Genomic DNA, 24746 nt, shown 5'->3' with positions numbered 1-24746 from the left:
CTAAAATACCTTCTTAGGATTGAAGTTTCTCGATCAAGTGAAGGAATTTTTCTGTCTCAAGAAAGTATGCCTTAGATATTTTACAGGAGACTGGAATGTCAGGATGTCAACCTGTTAATACACCAATAGAAAAAGGTCTGAAATTGTGTGTTGAGCCTAATCAAGTATCAATCGATAAGGGAAGATACTAGAGACTTGTGGGGAGATTAATGTACTTAGCTCATACAAGACCAGATCTTGCTTATGCATTGAGTGTAGTGAGTCAATACATGCATAATCATGGAGAGCAACATATGAATGCAGTCATGCGTATTTTGAGGTATTTGAAGAATGCTCTTGGGAAGGGAATTTTGTTCGCTAAAAATGTTAATCATCAGAGTATAGAAGTATATACTGATGCTGATTGGGCCGGTGCAGTGGATGATAGGCGATCTACATCTGATTACTTTACCTTTGTAGGTGGTAATCTTGTGACATGGAAAAGTAAGAAGCAGAATGTCATCGCTCGTTTAAGTGTAGAAGCAGAATTTAGAGGTATGACTCTAGGACTTTGTGAGGCATTATGGCTAAGACTCCTTTTACAGGATTTAGGTTACCTATCTAGGCAACCAATCCGATTGTTTTGTGACAATAAAGCCGCATGTGACATTGCTCATAATCCAGTACAACATGATCGTATAAAGCATGTTGACGTGGATAGATTATTCATTAAGGAAAAGTTGGATGATAAGATTGTGGAATTGCCTAAGATTCGATCAGAAGATCAATTGGCTGATATCCTTACCAAAGTTGTCTCAAGTTAAGTGTTTTCAAAATTTTTAGACAAGTTGGGCATGTGTGACATCTATGCACCAACTTGAGGGGGAGTGTTGAGATATTAGGAATGCTTTCCTTATATCATTCTTTCCTTATATCATTTAGTGTTGAGATATTAGGAATGTTTAGATATTAGGAAAGTTGAAATATTATGAATATTGAGATATTAGGAATATTGAGATATTAAGAAAGTTGAGATATTAAGATATTAGTTGTTATTTCCTTATATCATTCTTTCCTTGTATCATTCTTTCCCATTTTCAGAATGGTGATTACCCTCTATATATACTCTGTACATGAACGAATGAAAGAATGAATGAAAAAACTACAATTTATCAATTTGAAGACAAATATTGATTAATATGACTTTCATTTTGATCATCATCATTATCTAACTTCCAAATAATGGTTTAAAACGCAGACATGTTTACTGTCTTCATGGATGAGACAAATATGTTCTCTAGAAGCATATGCACAATGTTAAAGGAGTGACTGAGCTTTTTGAGGCCACCCATCTAGCCTTAGAAGGAGAAACCATCCTGGATGCAGATAAAGCTTTCTCTTCCAAATATCTCTAGGAAATTATTTCCAACTTAGACATTAACCTAGCCAAAACTGTGGCTTAATCTTTGGAGGTTTCATTTCACTGGAGACTGCAGTGGTTTGATGTCAAGTGGCGAATTGATTCTTATGAGAAAGAGGAACGCATCATGAGTCCAATCTCACTCGAGCTAGATAAACTTAACTTCAACATTGTTCAAGCCATACACGAAAAAGATCTCAAAGGGATGTCTAGGTAAGGATGTGAAAAGCTCATAAATGATATCAGTATCACCACCACAAAGTAGAAAAGATTGATGGAATCTAGGTATATTGACTGAACATACTAATGTTCAGTCAATATACTAATGTTCTATCATTTATTTTTCCCCGATTTTTGGAACATTATTATATTGACTGAACATATGGGTTCTAATAGGCAGAAGCGGAGAGAGGTGATGCTCCTTCATCAATATTCTGCTATATGCAAGAATTGTTGGCGTGAGTAATTAGAATTACTGGGTTATTGAAATTGTAACCGTAGAAATCCCTTAATTTAAGGGTCAACCATTAGTTTGGCCAAAGATATTGTATATGCTAAGTATAGCATCCTAAATTATCTCCCTGTATCTCTATATCTTGAAATTGAGTCAAAAAAACAAAAAATAGAAAGTTTTTTGCAGTTTGACATGGTATTAGAGCATGGTCTTGGGTTTCCTGTGACTTAACCAAAGAAGGGAACGCAAACTACTCAGAATCCATGGCAAACTCCATCGAACTGATACAACCACCAATCACCACAACTGAATCCATCCTTGACAACCTGACAACCAAGATGACAAAGGTTTTGTCAAGGGCCCAGGCCTCATCACCATTACCTTTCATTGATTCCCCAACAGTACTAGGCATCAAGTTAGATGGTTCTAACTATGCCTTATGGTCCCAGGTTGTTGAGATGTATACCTCGGGCAAAGACAAACTGGGATACATCAATGGAGACTTACCACAACCATTAGAGACAGATCCATCATTTCGAAAATGGTGGATTGAGAATGCTATAGTGAATGGGTGGCTAATCAACTCAATGGAATCCTCCTTAGTCGGGAACTTCATTTGCTTCCCAACTACCAAGTAGGTTTGGGATTCTATTGCTACCACATACTTTGATGGATCCGACACATCACAAGTTTATGATCTCCGAAGGCGTGTAACTCAAATACGACAATGAGGTGAATCCATTGAAAAATACTACAATGATGTACAAGGTTTGTGGCGCGAGATTGACTTTTGTCGGCCCAACCCGATAGAGTGTGCAACGGATATACAAAAATATAACTCCATCCTACAGGAGGAAAGAATTTATATTTTTCTGGATAGGTTAGATGATCAACTTGATAATATTCGAAGTGATGTTCTTTAGTTGAAGCTTTTTCCTACTATTGAGCAGGCCTATGCACATGTTAAAAGGGAAGATACTCACCAAGTTGTACTGACATCTGGGGTCGGGAATGCCTCTAGCGGTGTTGTCATGGCCACTAAAGGGGTTAGACCTGGCCAGCCACAAACTTTGGTGAAATTGGGATCATCAACCAAAAGTAAGAGCCAAACTGATGGGGGAAAGTGTACTCATTATGGCAATACCAAACACACTCGAGACATTTGTTTCAAACTACATGGGTACCCCGACTGGTGGCATGAGTTGCAATCCCGAAAAAAGAAGGATAACACAACAACTGAGGAAGGCACGAGCCGAGCTGCTATGGTCATCGCCGAGCCCTAGTTATCACTCATTCCCATGGTTGATTCTTCTACCACAGTCAATGATCGAGGTAATTGTGGACAGGTTCTGTGTAACTCCAACACTCAGAATAATGGTGTCTGGATCATTGACTCCGGGGCCACGGATCACTTGACCTTTGACCCGAGTGACTTTTCTCATATAACACAGCCATGACGAGTTTGCATTGCTAATGCCAATGGGGTGGCATATCCTGTCACAGGGGCTGGAATCGTGCCCATATCACCATCTTTCACTCTCCCACACGCTTCTTGTTCCATCTTTATCAAACAAACTGATGTCAGTAATTCAAGTTACTGAAGAACTTAATTATGTAGTATTAATATATCTTGCATTTTCTCTTCTTCAGGATATTCTCAACAAGGAGATCATTGGGCATGGTACTAAAAGAGGGGGGCTCTATTACTTGGATGACTTCAGCTCGGGAAAGACAAATCACATGCAAACTTGGGTCAGTAGCAAGGAAAGACAAATCTGGTTGTTGCATCGTCGTTTGGGGCATCCATCATTTGGTTATTTACGACACTTATTTCCGAATATATTTTTACATTTACCGAATGTAGACTTTAAATGTAATACATGTACTATGGCTAAGAGCCATAGAATTTCCTATCTGACAAATTTGAATAAAAATGTTGTCCATTTTTCCTTAATACACTCTGATGTATGGGGACTTTCACCGATGACTACTTTCTCGGGTTATCGATGGTTTGTGATTTTTGTCGATGATTGTACTCGCATGACATGGCTCTATCAAATGAAGACTAAAGATGAAGTCTTTCCTATTTTTCAAACATTTCATACCATGATTTAGACCCAATTCTCAACCAAGATACGAGTTTTTCGGTCCGACAATGATGTAGAGTTTATTAATCAACACTTTCAAACCTATTTCCAACACCATGGTCTACTCCACGAAGCATCTTGCTCCCAGACCCCACAACAAAATGGTATTGCCGAGAGAAAAAATCGGCATATCTTGGAGATCGCTTGCATTTTACTCCTTGGCACACATGTTCCTAGTCGTCACTAGGATGATGCAATTGTCATTGTTGTATACTTGCTCAATCGGATGTCTTCCAAAGTGTTGAATTTCAAGACTTCACTACAGGTTTTATCTACTCATTTTCCTCTGCCCTCAGTTCTTATGCTTCCTTCTCGGGTATTTGGATGTGTTGTTTTTGTCCATCTTCACAAGAATCAAAGTACCAAGTTGGATCCATGTGCAGTTTGGTGCATTTTTTTGGGATATGGTTTACATAAAAAAAAAAAAGGGTTATAGGTGTTATGACCCTACTACCAATCGCACCTACATCACCATGGATGTGACATTCCTTGAGTTTGAGTCGTTCTTCCAAACCAGGATGAATAATTCAGCTTTTCAGGGGGAACCTATGGGTGAAGAACTGAATTAGTTGATAACTCTAGGATGTGAGATGACACCAGGAGGAGAGATGACACCAAGAATTGAAATTGAAAATGAGGAGCTATAACCACTTATGAATATGGTAGAAATGGGAGTTGTTGTAGGTGGAAAAGGACCCGAGAGTGAAGAACTTGCCAATGAACCCGAGAATGAAGAACCTATCAATGATGAGCTTGAAAATCCCCTCTCACTTTAGTACTCGAAGACTCTCCCACTGAGAATACTCCTGAGGTAAGCCACTCTACCACTCCTCCATGTGATAATACCTTGGATCTCCTGCTGGTTACATATTGCCTTTCAGACACAATCGTGTGAAACCACCTAATAGATATTCTTCTGATGAGGAAGAGAGAAGATCCAAGTACCCAATTGCAAATTATGTGACCACTCAAGCACTCTCTGAGCCTATCAAAATCTTTACACACACCTTGTCTTCCTGCCACATCCCGAGAAGTGTTGAAGAAGCTCTAGCCGATCCAAAGTGGGCACAAACAATACAAGAAGAGTTGGAGGCCTTACAGAAAAATAATACTTGGAGATTGGTTCCTCTACCATAAGAGAAAAAATTAGTGGGATGTAAATGGGTGTTCTCTATAAAATACAAGGTTGATGGATCGATTGACCGATACAAGGCAAAGCTTGTGGCGAAGGGGTTTACACTGACATATGACGTAGACTATTTAGAGACTTTCTCACCAGTAGCTAAACTAAATAATGTGAGAGTACTACTATCTCTCATAGCAAATTTAGATTGACCACTACTCCAACTCGAGGTGAAAAATGCCTTTCTCCATGGTGATCTTGAAGAAGAAGTCTACATGGACATCCCACCGAGGTATACAACCTTTTTCGAAGCCAAAATTGTATGTAAGTTGGAGCGAGCATTATATGGATTGAAACAATCACCTCGGGCATAGTTTGGCCGATTTAGTTCGGCTATGAGAAAGTATGGGTACCTCTAAAGCAATCAGATCACACCTTCTTCCTAAAGCATCGACAAGGCAAAGTGACTTTGTGAGCTTCTTTGGCTCCGAAGATTACTAATAGAGATTGACTTTGGTCCTAGCTCGGAAATGAACCTATTTTGCGATAATAAGGCCGCCATTGACATTTCCCACAACCCTATCCAACATGATTGCACAAAGCATGTGGAAGTGGATAGACATTTCATTAGACAAAATCTTGAAGAAAAAATCATTTGATTCCCATTTGTCAAATCAGAAGACCAACTAGCAGTTATACCTCCAAGGTAGTTTCAAGCAAAAACTTCCATGACTCTCTTGACAAGTTGGGCATGAGAGACATCTATGCACCAATTTGAGGGGAAGTGTTGACGTGAGTCATTAGAATTACTGGGTTATTGAAATTGTAACCGTAGAAATCCCTTAATTTAAGAGTCAACTATCTGTTTAGCCGAAGATATTGTATAGGCTAAGTATAGCATCCTAAATTATCTCCTTGTACCTCTATATCTTGAAATTCAATCGAAGAATAAAATAGAAAGTTTTTTACGGTTTGACATGAATGTCCCAAAAGAGATGGCCCAAGAGGTACATTAGAGGCATGAAAATTAAAACTTGGAAGAAGATTAACCAATACTTCATCACCTCATCTCCTTTGCTACGTACAACCCATTGTTAATATCATCACAAACATTGCCCGCATGGCACACTGGGCTTACCAATTTGGAGGTGGGTTTGGTGTACCAGATCGTGAAACTCAGGTTGACATCCTCTCTCTATTTTTTAAACCTCTGGAAATCAACCGAACCGTCATATTTTCTAGGTGGCTTCGACTCAAACCAAGCTATTGGTGCCGTCATATTTAGCTAAAATAATTGCACCCACATAACTAGTTATATGTCCTTTGTCCTTTTGTCTTCCTATGCATGGTGTAGTAACTATGTATCATGAGGATTCCTTGACAATCCTCGATCTCGATTTTCCCTTTTTATATAATAATATATAACATATTTCTTATTATTAATAGTGAACAAAAAAGATCATAAAGTATATTAGTTCAGTACTGCATGCGGCCATGGTTGAATTCCCACAAACATTAGTTATTTTGATGGAGAGTTTGTAAGGATTCCTGTTACAGACATGATCTTTTAGACGTAGACAATAACAAGTTGTTAGTTTGTAATTATGGTAATTAATCATGAAGACAGAGAAGGGAATTTTTGTGGTGGTTGGCCTTACACCTCTGGACTTATTGATAAGGATCAAGACATTTGCATATACGTTGTAACTGGAATGCTAGTCTTGTACACCATGAATTCCTTGTCCTTATTCTCTAATCACCAACTTATATATGGACAAATTATCTTAACTGTTAGGTTACAAGGGCTGGTTTTGATTGTTCAGATATGATGATTGTCTCTAATGAGAACTTTATGTTAGTAAATGATGTAGAGATGATTAAGGTTATAATTGTTATTACCTCGTACTTTCTTTCACTCTTAACCAAAGGGATTTTTATTCTTAGTCCTGCTTGATGCCCTACGCCATTCTTCTTGATATATAAACACCTTTGTTTTCATCCCAAGACAAGATAAATTATATATATATAAAGATTAAATAATTTAGATATGTATTAATTTTAATTATATTTTTTATTTATTTATGTTTTTCATCTTAAAAATGAAACATGATAAAAGTTTTAAATTATTTATATATAGTCTAATTCCTTGTAATTATTTTTTTAATTTTATAAAATATAAATCATATCATTACTATATCATGAAGGTTGAATTACCGGTTGGATCAATGACTTGATCTAATAAATTTTTCAATTGATTGATCTGATTCTTTTATCGGATATTACAATCATTTCATAAATCATTTTTCACTTATTTAAGAAAGAGAAAGAAAGAGAAGTATTTGTCAAATTGAATTTAGGTACATTGACTCAACTCTCTCTTAACAAAGTAATTTTAAAAACATTCGTCCTTAATATCGCATATTTATCCATATCGATAAGAGAATACCACCATATATTAAATTATCTCTTAAAAATAAGGTTTTATATTAAAAAATCTTAAAACACACTCATTGAGAATTCTCAAGAGTAAAATTAAGAAAATATCTTATTTGTGAAGACAAAGTGATTATTTCAATTCAATCCCAAGTGGGCGATTAAAAAAATAATAAATCAAAATAATAAGAAATTAAGAGAGTGGGGCATGGCAACATGGGTCAAAATTCCCAATTACTTATAAATTTTAGAAAGATTTGTTCATGGGGTCATATGACATCATCATCATTATTTGTGAGAATATATGTTTGTTCTTAGAGCAAGTGGCCATATTTTTGTTCAGCATATTGTTTGTGGAAGCTGAGTGGTGAAGCAATCTAACCTAATAACAACATTAAAAAAAAAAAAATACATGTATTTTATTTATTACATCTCGCAATTCCTCCATATTCTTATACATTATGCCCAATATGTGGTCTCAAAATTTTAATAGAATAATTAATTTTAATTATCTTATTTTTGAATTTTATTTAAGTGGTTGTTGAAAATATTTACAATAAATAATAACAATTATATTTATACCATCTTTCCTTTTATATCCTTAAATAATTGAATATATCATCATTTTAATATTACACCTGTATTCAAATTAAATATGTTAACATCATTTTTAATATTAGTTAATATTGCTAATATTAATAAATAATATATGGTCCTTAGTTCAAATCATGCCACTAATAATATATTGAATCTATCCGATGCTAGTTGTTGCGAGGTGATCAATATTTCAAGGCTTGAGTCCCATGAAAAGTTTTAAGAGCTAAACCATGAAAAGTTAATTGATTAAATAAAAATAAAAATTTAAATATGAAAAATATTTTTTTTAACTTATTTTTTAAAATGTTAAGGTAGTTATTTGCAATGAAAAATTTTAAAATAATTTTTATTTTTTAATTATTATTCAAAACATATTTTAAAAAAAAACTAAAAAGGCTTCCAATTGATTTAAAAAATAATTTATTCTCAAGGAAAATTCTTATACAACTGTGTTTATATATATAAAAAGAGAAAAAAAAAAAAACATATTTTAAGACTATTTTAATTTAAAAAACAATACTTGGAAAGCCTAGAAAGGCCCATGGTTGGGGTCCAGACCTGAAAGTTGAAACCTATCAAGACGGGTGTTTGGGAACGAAGGGCAAACCGTAAACCCACCGGTTTCCTACCACTCCTCCTCTCGGCATCTCATCTGTGGATCGGGGTTTCTCACTTTTTTTTATCTAAAATCCCAGTTCACAGGAAAACAAAATCCACAGAGAGTGAGAGAGCGGTGAGAATGTCGAAGAAGAAGGCATTCGGCGGCTCAACTATGACCCTTAAGGACTTTCATGGCGGCTCTATCCCTTCCGATATTCCTCTCCCCTCTGCTCCTGGCGCGTATGTTCTTCTTCTTCTTTTCTAATTGTTTTTCTTATTTTTATTAATTATCGAATCTATCTCGATTTCTGATTTTGTGATTCTTATTTGTTTTTTGGAAATAATTTATTCTTTTATGTGAGTTGATTTCTTTCTCTATCTTGGTGTTTCGGCTTACATGGCTTTTAGATCTGATTGTCTTATCAGTTTTCCCGTGTGTTTTCCTGGAAAAATTTTCAGCTATAAAAAATGGAACTTTCAATTTGTGAAATTTTTATGCTTTATGCCCTGGTTCAAGCTCTCTTTTTTCATTTTTAATAATTGTTTCTTTCTGTGTAAAAGCCTAGTTAATGTTCATTGGGTTTCGCAGAGTGGTGAGGCCTTCGGATCGTTCTGGGTTTGACCGCCATACATCTTGGGGAAACCCTACGGGAAGGCCCGATTATCGTTCCCGACCCAACTCTTCCCCAGCGACCAGAAATTTTGATGACAAAACTCCATTCCTTGCTCATACAGTACACATTGGTAGGAATTTTGACGAGGATGAGCGGAAGCCCTTAGATGGTGTATCAGCCCCACGGCGAACTGTTAGTGATGAAAATATTAATGTTCCGCTGACTCGTGTGGAACCAAAGACAGATTATACATCCTCAGGGAGGTTGGCAGGGCGACAGGTTTCAACTCCGGTCTCACAGTTGCCAAGTGCTTCTGCAAGTTCTTACTCAGCAAGATTGGCTGAGGCAACTCAAGGGGGGTCAGCTCACGTGGGGGTGATTCCTGGGAATTCGATGGGTCATGGTGGGCAGGCTGTTTCTGGCTCTTATCCAAATGCATGGGCTGCTAGGAAAGAGGCTGTTGGCATTGCTGAGCCTGGGCAGTCTGCCTGGTCTGGGTCTGTTGCTGAATCAAAGTTTGCTCAAGCAAGTGCCCTTGAAAAGGTATCTTCAGGTAGATGGCAGTCAAAGCACTCAGTCCATCATCAGCCAGATGTTGAGGTTATTAGACATTCTGAAACTGAGAGTAGCTTGCACACCAAGGGTGGTATTGATAATTATGCCTTAAATGGGATGGATGTGGTGAACGGGGGGGAACATTATGATGCATCATTAGCAAGGCATGCTGAAAGGGGTTTGACTATCAAAGATGGGTTTTGGGCTGGTGGCAGGGATGTAACAGTCTATGGGAGTGCTAGGTCTAATATACATCGAGAAGCAAAAGAGAGGAACCCTCAATCTTACAATGATGGGGTTCAGGTGTCTCCTACCAATGGAAAATCTGGTAGGTCTGAATTCCAGCCACCAGTGCCTTCAGATGCAGCAGAGAGACCCAAGCTGAAGTTACTTCCTGCATCAAAGCGGTTGGACGGTTTGGAGCAACCCGTTAATGATTATAAGCTGGTACCAGTTTGGTTCCTATATGATGATTTTTTGAAATTCTCTTTTATATTTTTTGAAGTCTCCAGTATATTCATTGCACTGAGCTCTCTTCATTTGGGTAATTTAGGGGCACAATTGGTCAAGTGACCCTATTCATGCTGAAACTGTTACTGAATTATATGGAAATACGAATCCTGCAAGAACAGGGTTAGCTGGAACTGAGACAGAGAGTCGTGCAGCAGAGCGTCCAAAATTGAATTTAAAGCCCCGGACACAGTCTCTTGAAAGATTGGAAGGAAATGTTGAAAGAGAAAGGTCAGTACCTTGTTTTGGAACTCTTTATTAATACTACTTGTTATGAGTTGCCTTATCAACATGTTGTTAGTATAGGGTGAGCTGAATAAAGTATACAGCAAAAGCCTAAAGGTTCACCATAGAGGGAAAGGGAAAAAAGCAAAAAAATCACCTGCCTTTACTTTGAACCTAACCAATCAATGAAGCTAACAAGAGAATTAGGGCTCATATCTACAGATACCCTAAACCAAGATCATAAATTACATACAAAAGAATTTTTTAATCTTTGGACCGATTACTCTTCATTGTCAAACACTAACAAGTTCCTTCCCTTTCACACTGTCCAAAATATACATCAAGTGGCCACTTACCAAGCCTTTTTATGGGCTTTACCCATGAAGGACCCATGCCACCCAAAAAGACTTTCCTTAACCAAGCAGGAAAGAACCTAAGACACCTTAAAGAGGGAAAAGAACAAATGCCCAAGAACCCGCGATTTTGCATAGTAAAGATTCAAAGAAGAATATGATTGACCGTTTCTACTTTAGACTAACAAAGGAATCATCTATTTTCCAAATAAAACCCACTCCTTTGGATCTAGTTCAGAGTTAAGACATTCCCCTAAGTTGCCCCCCAAGCGAAGAAAGCCACCTTAGCACAGGATCTCCAAATCCTGCTACTAAGGAACAAAAGAGTGTCTCCGGGCTCCAAAATAGAATAGAGAGTTTTGAACGAAAAGTTCCCACACCTTGAGGCTATCCAAATCACTTTGTCACCCATATCCTTGTGCACCCTAGTTGCTTGAATCTTTAGCAAAAAACATTCCACAGTTTCCAATTTCTAATCATTAAAGGCCTTAGAGAACCAAGGGGTCCAACCACCCTCTTCACCTTCGGGGTTCCAAACATCTGCCACCCAAGCTTCTTTAGATAAGGAGAGGGCAAGTAAGGAAGAGAAGGACTCACAAAGTGGCTCATCTCTACGCCACTTGTCCCTCCAGAATCACAATCTCTGACCATTACCCACTTGGAAGGCCAATTTGCTACTCAAAATATGCCACTCCTTTCTTATAGCTTCCCATAGCCCCACATCATACCTCTCACTCACCTCACATGGACGCCACCCCCCATCATCTTCTCCGTACTTTTGACTAATGACTTGCTTCTAGGGGCCTTTCTTTCATTGGCATACCGCTAACTCTGCTTGCATAAGAAGGCTTTGTTCATTGCAAAGAGATTCCTCACACCCGATCCTTCCTTCTTTTTCTCCAAACTGACTGTTTTCCACCTTACTAGATGCAATTTTTGCACAAGAGCCCCACTACCTCAAAGAAAATCTCTTTGAATTTTTCCAACCTCAACCTCAACCTCACCTGCCTTGGCATGCAAAAAAGAGACATGGAATAGATTGACATGCTAGAAAGAGTGCTATGAATTAAAGTGAGCCTTCCTCCTTTTGAGATATATTGTGTTTCCCACATGGCTAGCCTTTTTCGGAATCTCTCTTCAACACCATCCCAAACTATTACATATTTGAAAGGAGCCTCCAAAGGAAGACCCAGGTAGTGGGAAGGGACACCGCCCACCTTACACCCCAACTTCAAGGTCAAGTCATTAATATTTTCTACCCTTCCTATCAGAATTAGCTCACTTTTTTCCAAGTTGATTCTAAAACCAGAACAAGCCTCAAACCAAATAAGAAGCCAACTTAGAAAAGTCATCTGGTTCAGTGACGCCTCACAAAACACCAAAATATCATCAACAAATAATAAATGAGAGATTTGAATCCCACCACCACCCCTACCTCTCACCCACCACCTAGACAAGTAGCTACCACTTGTCACCCTCTTCAAGAGACAACTAAAAACCTCCATGGTGATCACAAATAAATAAGGGAAGAGGGGATCTCCTTTCTCAATCCTCTCGAACTTTGGAAAAAAATCAGATGGGGATCCATTCACTAGAATGGAGAACTTCGCTGTTGAGATACACCATTCTACCCATTTAATCCATCTCTCCCCAAAGCCTATCTTTTTTAGCACCAAAAACAAGAAGTTCCAATTCACATAATCATACACTTTCTCTATATCAAGCTTGCAAAGAACACTACTTTCATTGCTTTTCAACCTTGAGTCAATAGCCTCATTTGCAATCAAAATTGCATCTAAAATCTGTCTACCCTCCGCAAAAGCGTTTTGAGATTTCATGATCACTTTACCCATAACCTTCTTAAGTCTATTGGCTAACATCTTAGCCAACAACTTATAGAGGTTGTCTACTAGGTTGATCAGCCTAAAATCTCTCAAGTCTTCAACACCTCCTTTATTTGGAACAAGAACCAAGAAGGTTGCATTTGAAGACTTAACAAATCTGCCTCCCTCATGGAACTCCCTAGAAAAAACTCAACACCCCTTCCTTCACAAACTCCCAACTGAAAAGCCAAAAATGCCATGGTGTACCCATTTGGACTTTGTGCTTTGTCCTTGCCCAAATCAAAGAGAGCAGCGAACACCACTTCTTCCGAAAAAGGAAGCTCCAGCTTCTTAGCCTTATGGCTATCTAAATCCTCAAAAGTCAACCCATCAAAACTAGGTCTCCACCCCCCTTCCTCGGAAAAGAGATTATGAAATGCCCTAACCACACTAGCTTTTATCTCATTCTCCTTGGTATGCCAACTGTCATTCACTTTCACCTTAGGTAACCGGTTTCTTCTTCTATGTGCATTCGGCATCCTATGGAAAAAACTAGTGTTGTAGTGATCCTCCTTCGACCACACTTCCCTTGATTTCTATCTTCAAGAGATTTCCTCTCTAAATATCCACTTTTTTTTAAGCCTCCATTGCCTCCTTTCTAGCTTCAAACTCTTCCAGGTTTAGGGTTGTACCCTTCTCCTTTTCATCCTATAATGCCACTTGACTGAGACTTCTCCCTTTCTAGCCTCAATGAAACCAAACATGTCTTTATTACAGGACTTCAAGACTGCTTTTAAAGCTCTCAAATTGCATCTAAAACAAAGCTAGCGGAATCATTAAAATTAAGGCCCACCCACCAATTCTTAAGCAAATCTTTGAACCCCTCTTCCTTCAACCACATATTCTCAAATCTAAAAGGAAAGGGTCCCCTCCTTAGGCTTCCCCCATCAAGCAAAATGGGAAAATGATTAGAAACCGATCTGGGTAGAAAATACTACATGGTCCCATTAAACAAATTGTCCCAATTTTCTATCATAAAAAACCAATTAAGTCTAGATTGGGATTGGTTATCCAACCCACCCCTCCAAGTGAAAGGACCCCCCTTGCAGAGGAAAGCCCCTCAACTCCAGCTCCTTTATCACCTCTGAAAATCTCCTCATGGTTGAAGTTTGCCCTCCTTCTCTATCGCGCTCTCCAGGGAACCTTATTAGGTTAAAATCCCCACCAACACACCAAGGGTCACTCCATAATCCTCTTATTGTCCCAAGCTCATCCTAGGAGTTCTCCTTGTCTCTTTTGCAAACCATGGCATACCCACTAGTAAACACCCACAAAACACTATCCTCACAATTCTTGAAGCAACACGGAATCGAGTAGGCCCCCATTTCCAAACCAACTAACTCCATCACCTTGCTATCCTAGTACACTAGAATGTCACCTATTGCACCCCCCGAATTGATTGCACTCCAACCTAAACACCTTCCCACCCCAAGACTACACACAAGTCCAATAGTCATCATTTATATTTTGTTTCCTGCAAACAAACCACATCCACCCTCTTTGATTTGATCAAGGACTTTATTATCTTCCTTTTGTTCCTGTCGTTTGCCCCTCTTACATTCCAGGATAACATTCTTATCTTCATTAGTGCCCCAAAATAAAAGCCCCATCAGATTTGTCCAATCCGCTATCGTTTCTTGCTCTCTTATAACTCATTGTCCACTCTAACTTCTTGAGTTCCCTTTCAAATTTAGAAGACATGGACCTCGCCCTTCTAGTAGCCCCTTCTGGCCCCCTTTGGTCAATTCTCTCCTTCATCCTCCTAATAAGGTACAAAATCTCATCTTCAAAGCCTTTCGTTGGCATGCCAAGGCACTGACTGAACTTAGCGAGACAACTGAAGTACCACCCTTCTAGCCGCTCCTCTTTTTATATATATATATATATATATAAAACCGTGGATGTTCGGGCTAGTTTGCGCTCACCTCGACTAATCCCATGGGGCCCTGAAGTTAACGACTGGGTAAACCTCCAGTGGCCCTAAGGGGACAGGAACTGGTGACCATTGGGGAGCAAACCTAAGGCCGGACAGGGTTCCGCTCCCCTTCAGGGTTCCGCTCCCCTTCTTTCTCTTGATAATCAATCGTTGCCTCCAGAGGCCTTAGGAAGTCCGCCCCAATCGGGACAAGTGCAAGCTTAGACGAGACCCCCCCAATCCACTAGGCTGCAAAAGAGCTCCTACCGACTATCAAGGACCGAGGCACTATCTTCTGCCAAGACTACTGGTAGAGGGTCACAATCCTCTCTCGTTGCCTTAAAGCCATCCGCCGCAACAAACCCCTCCTCCCGCACCCCTAAAGCCTCAATGGGCAACAAGAAAGGAGTAGAAGAAGAGACACCCTATAACCCCAAAGAAAAGAGAGGTTGAGAGTGAGAGACAGGGTACTTGGAAGCCTCCACCGTCAGCACCTCGTCGGCGAGCATCAATCGGCTTGTTAGCAAGTCAAGTCTCCATTGGCCGGCACCTCTATCACCCTCCACACTTCTTCCACGGAAGGCTGTAGAGGAGCCCTAGACCCTTTAGGAGAAAGGGTCAGCCTAACATCCCAGCCCGCTTCCAAAAACCTCATGGATTTGGACCCCTCAGCCTCAACATGCACTAACTGTGGGCTTGTCATGCAAAATTACTGTGGCCCATTTCACCTTTTCTCTCTTCCTCCACACTGCCAGCTGGCCCGGTCCCTAGACCACCTTTCTTTGACTCCAGAACAGTACCCTTAGCAGGCCTACCACCTGCACCTTCTGCACCCCTATTACTTCCACCACACTCAACCAGCACATCAGACACTGGGTTCTGCATAACCAGTTGTCTCTCCTCACGCTTTCTCCAGCATGTGAACTTCCTTCAGCTTCATCCCTAACCTCTTGCCCTGCATTTCCACACAATCCAAACATCGGAACCACATGAGAAACCCATGGTGTTAGTTTAGAATTTATTTGCTTGTTATCTGATTTATCTGTTTTTTTATGACTATAGGTATGGAAACCTTGTTGTGGTTTCTTATTCAAGGCTGTGTAATGTTTATGTTCTTGAATTTTGAGCTGCTTGTTATGCTCTTGACTTCTACTCAATTTGTATATGAGGCTTTCTTATTGGTGGGCGTGCCTTTCCCTTCTCAGTTCCTTCCCCTTCCATTAAAATTTTGATGCCGAGTAGTATGTTTACTGTCGTATAGGAATGATGACTGCAGTTGCCCTTTACAGCTCCATTTGGATCTCATAAACCATGAACCAAAGGATACTAGAAGGGAGAAGGAAAGGATAGGAAAAAGGAAGGAAAGAAGAAAAATAAAACAATTTTGAACCACAATGCCCCGTATACCTTAAAAATAAAAAATCTGTCCCCTCTTTTCCCCATTTTCTTATTTTTTTTAGAAAAGATAATGACAAGTTTGAAAATGTATGATTCTCCTACTCTTTTTTCCCTATAGTTTCCATCAACCATGTGAGAGGAATTGACGTTTCTTATGATGGCCCTTTTTGTTTTCTTTTTTCCCCTTTCCATGAAGTTTCTAAAATTAAAGCAGAGTTTACGAGTTCAATAGAAATCTACATGTAGCAGTCAAATTGCTATATGAATTTACAGGACGACTTTGAATGCTCTTTCTAGAACATGTTTCCCAAGAGAAATGTGTATTTCATATGGGCAAGAATTTTAAACAAAAAAAGTGAATGGTAGCCAGAAAGACATGCATGGGAAAAAAGATGAAAACAAGCTTTTAAAGACGGGCAAAATATCTGAATGGATACCATATGATAGAGAGCCAAATCAACAGTAACAAGTATAGATTAATAGATGAGAGAATAAGCAGCAAATTCAAGACCTCTAGTTAATTATAACACTGATGCCATGTTAAACTGCCAACTATCCTAAAAGCTTATATGCTAGGATCCACTATGTATACCAGGCTAACAAATGATTAACATGTTTTAGCATTGGTTGACATGACCAACAATTAATTAATGATCTGGCACCATTTAGACACTTCCAATGTCTTTGCTGCTAACATTTAAAGAAAAATGTGTGTAGTGCTTATTTACCATAGCAACCACCACTTCATAGTTGGTAGTTTGTACGCAAGATTTGACCTTATGTATGATGCCTTGATGCCTAAAGGCACATGTATTATTCTTCACATAATGGTTAATACCTCTCAACTACTAAACATGACTTGCCATTTTTTTTACTACATATATGAGCACATATGTCCTTTCAGCATCTTACTGATTCACAATATCTTTCCATTGTAGAGATCTCATATTTACCACCACTTCCCTCCTAAAGTCCCAACAATTAGAGAGTCCATCACAAATTTTAGTTCTGAAGCTACATACTTTTTATGTTCTTTTCCCCAGAACAATTGTATTTTTCTTCTGTCTGTTTCTTTTGTGTTCTTTTATAATAGAAATGAAGTTTGTTAGAAGTGGTGCACTTGGGTTAGTCAGTCATCAAACCTGGTTCTGTATTATGTTAGCCCGATCAATTGGTTTAAAGGCTGCTCATTTAGGCTTCTGTTCTTCTATGAAACCATCCTCCTTTGATAATTAGCAAGTTCACCCATTCCCAATGTGCTTGGGTTGAGCCCTTTTTTTGCTAGGTGCTTTCAATTTATTCCTTTTTCTTGTTTGCCTTTTAAAAAATTAACACACACACATAAATATATATATATATATATATATATATATATATATATATATATATGCACATACATACTTAGGTTGAGCCCCTGCCCCTTTTTTGCTTGGTGCTTTCAATTTATTCTTTTTTCTTGTTTGCCTTTTAAAAAATTAACACACACACACACACACATACAAAGATATATATAGATAGATAGATAGATAAAGCAAGTTCACTCAGTTATTATCTTATTCGAGTCAAATTCTCAGCTCTTGGACTAACAATCTCCTGCTGTTATGGTTGTATTAGAAAGATTTTTTTCCCTGCATAAACAGTTCTATTAGAAAAGTTAAATTGAGCCATCTTGTGCATGTCAAGTTTTGTATCAATTCCTGCAACAGAAGCTTTTCTCAAGTGTAGGCATTCAGTAGATTATAACTTAATTGTATTGGATGTCTGGTCACCTTCTCAAAACAGGCAAAGATGGTCCCCCCAAATTATGGGGATTTTATTCTACTAGATTGTGGGTTTTTTTCCCTGGCATCAATAAGTAACAGGTTGTGATATCTGACTGGTGCAGGAACACATTGTTTGGTGGCGCTCGCCCACGAGAACTGGTAAGTAGTCTTTTCTGTCATTTTAAGATGTTAAGAGTTGAAGTTCCTTACACCTACAGTGCCTTGGCTGCCATGGAGCAGACACCATGGGTTCAATTCTACCTTGCAAGATGATAAAAGAAAATAGAAATTCCCTAAGATTTGCATTTTGATGTTCAAATAACAAAATTTTTGCATTGATTTCTTTAACTGTTCTTTTTTTCTCCATTAAAAATTTTTTCCATTGATTTTCTTTAGCTGTTCTTGTTAGAAAATATGGGTGTTATCTCTCTCTCTCTCTCTCTCTCATGCCTTCTCATTTGACCATTATGGTGTCTTTATGAAGTCATTAAGACTTATTATCTTCACTTGATGGAATAATTAAACCTTCTCTCAGGTTCTGAAAGAGCGGGGAATTGATGAGGTTGCTATCAACAACCATGATGTAGGTCAATCTTCCATTAGGTAGGGAGTCATTCTTAAATTTCATTTTGTAGGGAACTACTCTTCATGGGATGCATTTGGTGTTCGAATGGTATGTTTTATGTGGGTTATTTCTTAATATTTGCCTTACTAATTGTTATGTGAAGGGTCAAACATGATGGTCCCAAGAGTGACATGATTCCTGGGAATGCGGTTCCCACTCGTTTGAGTGAAAAGACCACGAATCTTCCTCTTGATGATAGGATTGGAAAGACTGCTGAGAGGAAGGATCACAGGGTAGAAGCTGACAGAACTGATGTGCAGAGGAGGAACTGGCGTAATGATAACAGGAAGAACATCAGGGAGACAGAAAAGCCGAAACCACAGCAGCATCAGCAGCAGGACAGGCTGCCTTCACCAGAGACCTGGCGCAAGCCGGCTGAGCAGCCAAGGCCAGCTTCTCCAGATGCTAATGGCCTGAGATACGGTAAAGTAGCTTCAGCTGTTGAGCTTGCCCAAGCATTCTCAAGTTCAGTCTCAGATCAGAAGACAACTGACCGATTGTCTACCCAAAGGGCCCTCCCTGGCCGGGGCCAGATGCCTTTCTCAAGGTTGATGGGTTCAGGCCCAAGGCCTCAGATTAATGGTTACTAAGATCCCTTATTGTGGTTGGGTGGGCAGTTGGCCATTACTTGGTAGCGGAGATGCTTGTTAATCGCTCAAGTGGCGCTTAGGGTGTGGAGATGCCTTAGCCTGCACCTGAATTTTCTTTTCTTTTCCTTTTCAGATAAAGGATTGTTAAAGAAAAACAAGGATTGGCAACCTGGGCTGTATTTCCCTCCTATTTTATCTCCTTAAGACTTAAGGTTTTTCATCCTTTAAGAAGGAATACTTATTTATTTGACTATTTAATTTGAAAATGAAGCTTTTATAGGTTGAATTACACAATGAATTCATGATATGCCAGAGTGATTTATGCATGTCATCTCAAATATTGTATTTTTCTCTTATGCCTAATTTTAAGGAGAATCAGGTTCTTGCCTCTACACAATCCAATGTGGAGTGAGGCATGAGACTGGTATATTCCATTTTTGTTGTCAATAAGAGGGTGTTTGAATTTCTAATTTTTTGCTTAAAATGATTTACTTTCAAATTTTACATCGTTTTTTTTCATGATTTATTATAGATTTTTTATTACATAGAAAAAATCAAAATATTTAAGTTCTATTTAGAATTAAATTAAAAAAAACATCGTCTAAATCTTAATTTTGGAAATTAATGTTATTTTGTGTTGCCGAATAAATTAAATAGGAGAAAGGGAAAAAAAATGGAAAATTTTACTATATATTATCATACTTTTGTATTATGGTTATATTACTTAAGATTTGGATGTACTATAGGTATTTTTTTATATAATTGAAAATTAAGTATATATTAAGTGAAAATTGTTTACTGTTTGAATTTAATTATTTGATAACAGAAATAACTTAAATTTCAAAATAATTTATTTTACAAATTTAATCTCTCTTTTTTTTCAAATACCATATGAATGATAATTTAATATAAAACAATACATGGATTATTCCCTAAAAATAGTTAAAACAAATAAATGTTATAAAGAATCCTAAGTAATTAAAATAACTAAAAAATGTGAACAATTGAAATAGTTCAAAAAAATTTTAAACTTGATTAAATGAATGTTATAAAAAAATTCATTTATTTGTTAGCGAGCATATAAATTTGATTAAACCATGCTTCAAATATTGTAAATTTTGTAGATGCCAAAATTTTAATATTGTTATCAATATTTATTATGATTTTTAGATAAATATATGGACAAATGAATTTTCTAAAAACATATTTTTAGAAAAAAATATTTCAACTAAAAACATTTCAAGTGGAAACTCTATCAAAATCACAATCATCATCTTTGAAATTAAAAATTATGATTTTAGAACTCTCAAAATTGTTTTTATCACATTCTTCCTTTGTTCTACAATCATCTGTATCCCAAAAATGTTGTAACAAGTAACAACACGGGCATTGATTATACTAGAATATCCGGCATGGCAGGGAAAAGGGTTTTTTTTTTTTTTTAAAAAAAAAAAAAGAAAAAAAAAGAAAAAAAAATAGTATGTACAGCATTTTCGTCAGGCCTGGCCTTTGTCGGAAGCTTGGGCGCTTGGGCTGAATGGGCTTGAGAATTCTCTCATGTCATAAAAACTATAGGTCACCATGACCTGGCTTAGCCTAGCTTTTGACCCTCTAAAAGGACATGGCTTTTTCCTTGTGCATGATCAAACCCAAGCTTTATTAACTCCTGCTAAGCTGCACTCTGATCTAGACCTCAGATCTCAGTCCTTCATGGATTATTAGATTCGATTTGGGTAGTATTCTCTTCATACGGACTTCACCCTAATGTTAATGATTTGGATATAGACAGCACACATGGATCCTGAACAAACCCATTGCATATCCAATCCATTTTGTGAAAAGCATTCCGGCCCCCTCCTTTAGTGGAATCCAGCATCAGTTCCCTGCCACTGAGTCAGAGTCAATCCACTACGGAAATTGGCGGCGAAAGTAACGGAATGTGGAATGGAAAAGTATAATGCAGTCAGTGAAATCATCACATGTAAAAGATTTGTGATCATGGGCCATGGAAAATGCTAGTGTTCTGAGCTTGTAGTTCTGAGTATCCCCCACTTATCCACAATATCACCCCCATAGCAAAAGTTTTTGTACAGAGGATGAATAACCCATTAACCTAATTTTTTGTCTGTTCCACAAGAACAGAAGGTCAATATAAATGCATTAAGTGTCAAGTGACCTTTTACCAATGCACCTCGGGGACTTGCTCACTTCTAAGAAGGTTTGGTGTGTCTTGGGTTAGGAGTCTTCTTTATTTCTTTTTCTTTATTTAATTCTGATAACTATATGCAGCTACTCTTGTTTGTTTATATGTTTGTTTGTTAAGTAAAACGCTTCATTGCTTCTTATTCTCTCCATTGACTGTGTACTAACAAACACTGCATCTGCACTCATTGACTGAGCAAAGCTGGGAAACTACCTTTTTCAGCTTCATTCTCACCCTGTCAGGATATGAATGTTCGTAGCTCTTCTCTTTGTTGGGTCGATCTGAAACTTTTCTAAGTTGCATAAGCGTTTAAGTTCTGGTGTATTTGAACCATGGGGTTCTGCTGTGATCTTGAAGTGGATGTCAACGGCGAAGAGACATTCTTACTGGATAAGGTACTTCCTCTGCTCTACTTTGTTTCTTCCTTCCTGCTCTGTGGCTTGCACGGTTGCACTCTTGTTGGTTTGCTTTTGGTTGTGGTTACAACAGTTTCTTTCAACGTGAACTTGATGGATATTGAAACCGCACCTTCCTTATTTATTGTAGCAGCCATGGCTGTTTCTGATCTATAAAACAGGAATGATTTTTCTTAAGTTCGTGGTGAGTGAAGCATGGACTTGGTCTTTTACTTAAGTTAAAGATTTCTCTCCGGCCATTAGATTCTAGTGAAATCAGGTCCACCCGCAATTTATTGTTAATAATGACCTCTCACCATAATTTAGCTGTATGAGTGCAATATTCCCTTGTTTTCTTACGCGGATTTCGGCTAATTTTTGATGAATTTAATGCTTTTGTCGGGTCGGCAAACATTGAAAGGTTCTTCAATGTGAAGGTTGTTGGGTCTTTCTCACAAAAAAATTCCTGTATTTTTGACAAACCAATCTTAGGAGGTTTGTAGATATGATTTCATATTTACTTTTATCTAATTTAATCCATTTTTTTCAGTGTATCTGGATTTTGTTTCCTGAGTTTGAGATTAGTTAATTTATTTGGAGATTTTATGACTGTTCAACTCTGTTTTGTCATAAATATTTGCAGAAAATTCTTATAACTTTCTCGAGTAAACTGAGCAGATTGTTCAGTGGATTGACAAGCAAGGCTGGGACCCTGAAAGTGATACTACCTGACTTTCCAGGAGGGGCGGAGGGTTTTGAGCTCATTGCAAGGTTCTGCTATAACAATGGTAGAGCTGAGATAAGTCCCTTTAATGCCGTCCTGCTAAATTGTGCTGCCTGTTTCATGGAAATGGACCAAGTTTTCTCTGGAACACCCAGTTTATTACACCAAACTGAGAAATCCCTTGAAGAGATCAACTCCTGGACTTGGTCCCAGCTCCTAGTAGCTTTGAAACAGTGCCAAGATTTACTTCCAGCCATGAATTCTTCATGTTTGCTTCAGAAAATCTTGGATTCACTTGTGGGGAGGCTTGCTTTGCCCAGTGTTGTGAGCCCATGTACTCCATCCTCAGGCTGCTCTAGTTTTCAGCTTTCCAGTGACACAAGAAGCACCGACAGCGTGAAAAACAGCTGGTCTCGCACAACTTGGTGGTTTGAAGATCTCGTGTTTTTGAATGCTGATTTGATTGATAAGGTGGTAAAAATGATGGTATCCCAGAAATTGGATCATGTTACACTAAGTCGGTTCCTCTTTTATTACCAAAAATCCAGATTTTTTATTGCTGGACCAGCTGAAAAGAGCAAAACCACAGAGGTTGTAGTCACTCTGCTTTCATCGCTAGATAGGAGCTCTGTTTCTTGCAAAGGGTTATATGATATTCTTCGGATGGCTTTGAGTTTGAAAGTAAGCAAATGTTGCAAGAACATATTAGAGAGTCTGATCGGTTCGCAGCTGGACCAAGCAACATTGGATAATCTGCTCGTTCCATCTCCTCATGGCAGGGGTTGTATATACTATGTGAATCTGGTTTTGAGGTTGCTGAAATCATTTCTTGGAGGTCAATTTTCATCAACTCAATTGAAAAAGGTTGCTGCCTTGATGGACTTGTACATTGCTGAAGTAGCCCCAGATTTCAGTCTGAAACCTACCAAGTTTGTGGCGTTAGTTGCTGCCCTGCCAGATTCTGCAAGAGACTCTTATGATGGTATTTACCAAGCTACAGACATCTATCTAGAGGTATGATGCTTTTCTGCAGAATTTCTTATGCTAGTAAATGAAATTTACTTGATCTGCTTTGAATTTACAACGTAGCTACTTATGCTACTTGGTTATGTATGTGCCAACACTACTCAGAAACATGGAGAATTCTAAATTTTTAGTTCAGTTGTGTTGAGAAACTGGTTTTTTATACTTTCTGCCAATTCGAGGATGCAAGAGTTGTTAGGAAATTGAATTGAATTGAATTGAATTTTTCAACAGGTCCATGGCGGATTAAGTGAAGAAGAAAAGATGACAGTATGCTGTGCACTCAACTATGAGAAGCTCTCCCCAGAAGCTTTGAGACACCTAGCTCGAAACTCAAAACTTCCATCAAGAGCAGCAGCTAAAGCTGTCATCACCTCTCAGCAAACCAAGCTCAAAAGCCTACTCCCTAACACCCACCCTCTCAAGGATTTCAGTTATTCAGCATCTTGTTACACCATTGAGGGAAGTAAGGACAAGAAAGGGGATCATGATCAAATTCTTCTGCACGTGAGAAAAATCGAACTTTCTACCGAGAATGAGAGGCTTAGAGCACACTTGCAAGGGATGCAATGGAGGGTGATAGAATTGGAGAAGGCTTGTAAAGGAATGCAGACGCGGATGGAACACATGATGAAATCAAGACTACAAGCCAGATCCTTGCCCAAGCTCTGTTCATGATATGTACTTTCCACTGATTTTTACCTCTATTCCAAATGATCTGTACAGTATAAGTAACGGGTTAATACAATTATAACAAAGTTTTCCTTCTTTGGAAAGATGAACTGAGAGCAGCTGCAATATCAATTCTTACTTTTCATGAATCCTACTTGTCCATCCCCTACTTTAATATGACAAACATTAATGTCAAAGGTTTAGTCCTTTTCACTTTCTGAGCAATTCCCATATGAGAAATCCAAGTTGGCAACTTGCCTGCAGATGCACAAAGTAAAATGGTGGGTTTAACGAATCCAGTTCTTGTCTTACAGAGGCAAAATTGAGGGGGAAACTCCAAGATTCAGAGGGCATACATGAATGTAATTTTAAAATTTAAGAGCTTCAGCCACATGTAGAGACAATTTTGGCATCTCTCCCAAACCAAAGCATTGGATGTTTCTAAGGCATATTTGTACCGACTGCCGAGTCTAATAACCTTGACTCGGTTGACAAACAATGTGGGAGAAAACGCGTATTGTGGGGCTCGCTGAGACAACAGCATT

At 38.3% G+C, this 24746-nt stretch overlaps 2 protein-coding genes across 2 annotated transcripts; both read left to right on the top strand.

The window, feature by feature from the left end:
• The first annotated feature begins 8714 nt into the window (after nucleotides 1-8714).
• LOC117923549 lies at nucleotides 8715-19482 on the top strand. The gene is made up of 6 exons (XM_034841891.1): nucleotides 8715-8993; nucleotides 9343-10369; nucleotides 10476-10663; nucleotides 18092-18128; nucleotides 18505-18572; nucleotides 18698-19482. The coding sequence occupies exons 1-6, from the start codon at nucleotides 8893-8895 to the stop codon at nucleotides 19182-19184; spliced, it is 1908 nt and encodes a 635-aa protein (XP_034697782.1). The 5' UTR covers nucleotides 8715-8892; the 3' UTR covers nucleotides 19185-19482.
• Nucleotides 19483-20941: 1459 nt separating this feature from the next.
• On the top strand, nucleotides 20942-24350 carry LOC117923550 (BTB/POZ domain-containing protein At3g22104-like). The gene is made up of 3 exons (XM_034841892.1): nucleotides 20942-21782; nucleotides 22426-23520; nucleotides 23764-24350. Exons 1-3 carry the CDS (start codon nucleotides 21720-21722, stop codon nucleotides 24205-24207), a joined length of 1602 nt encoding a protein of 533 aa, XP_034697783.1. The 5' UTR covers nucleotides 20942-21719; the 3' UTR covers nucleotides 24208-24350.
• The last annotated feature ends 396 nt before the right edge of the window (nucleotides 24351-24746 follow it).

Source organism: Vitis riparia, chromosome 10 (genome assembly GCF_004353265.1).
Source record: "Vitis riparia cultivar Riparia Gloire de Montpellier isolate 1030 chromosome 10, EGFV_Vit.rip_1.0, whole genome shotgun sequence".
Lineage (NCBI taxonomy): Eukaryota > Viridiplantae > Streptophyta > Magnoliopsida > Vitales > Vitaceae > Vitis > Vitis riparia.
The sequence above is the reverse complement of the archived record's forward strand: the minus strand, read 5'-3'. Positions and strand labels throughout refer to the sequence as shown.

Bases quoted from the DNA above. Each gene is read 5' to 3' on its own strand.
- LOC117923550 (XM_034841892.1), top strand. From the start codon at position 21,720: ATGGGGTTCTGCTGTGATCTTGAAGTGGATGTCAACGGCGAAGAGACA. The intron at 21,783-22,425 runs GTACTTCCTCTG...AAATATTTGCAG, and splicing joins AGACATTCTTACTGGATAAG to AAAATTCTTATAACTTTCTC. The intron at 23,521-23,763 runs GTATGATGCTTT...ATTTTTCAACAG, and splicing joins CTACAGACATCTATCTAGAG to GTCCATGGCGGATTAAGTGA.
- LOC117923549 (XM_034841891.1), top strand. From the start codon at position 8,893: ATGTCGAAGAAGAAGGCATTCGGCGGCTCAACTATGACCCTTAAGGAC. The intron at 8,994-9,342 runs GTATGTTCTTCT...TGGGTTTCGCAG, and splicing joins CTCCCCTCTGCTCCTGGCGC to AGTGGTGAGGCCTTCGGATC. The intron at 18,573-18,697 runs GTAGGGAGTCAT...TGTTATGTGAAG, and splicing joins GTAGGTCAATCTTCCATTAG to GGTCAAACATGATGGTCCCA.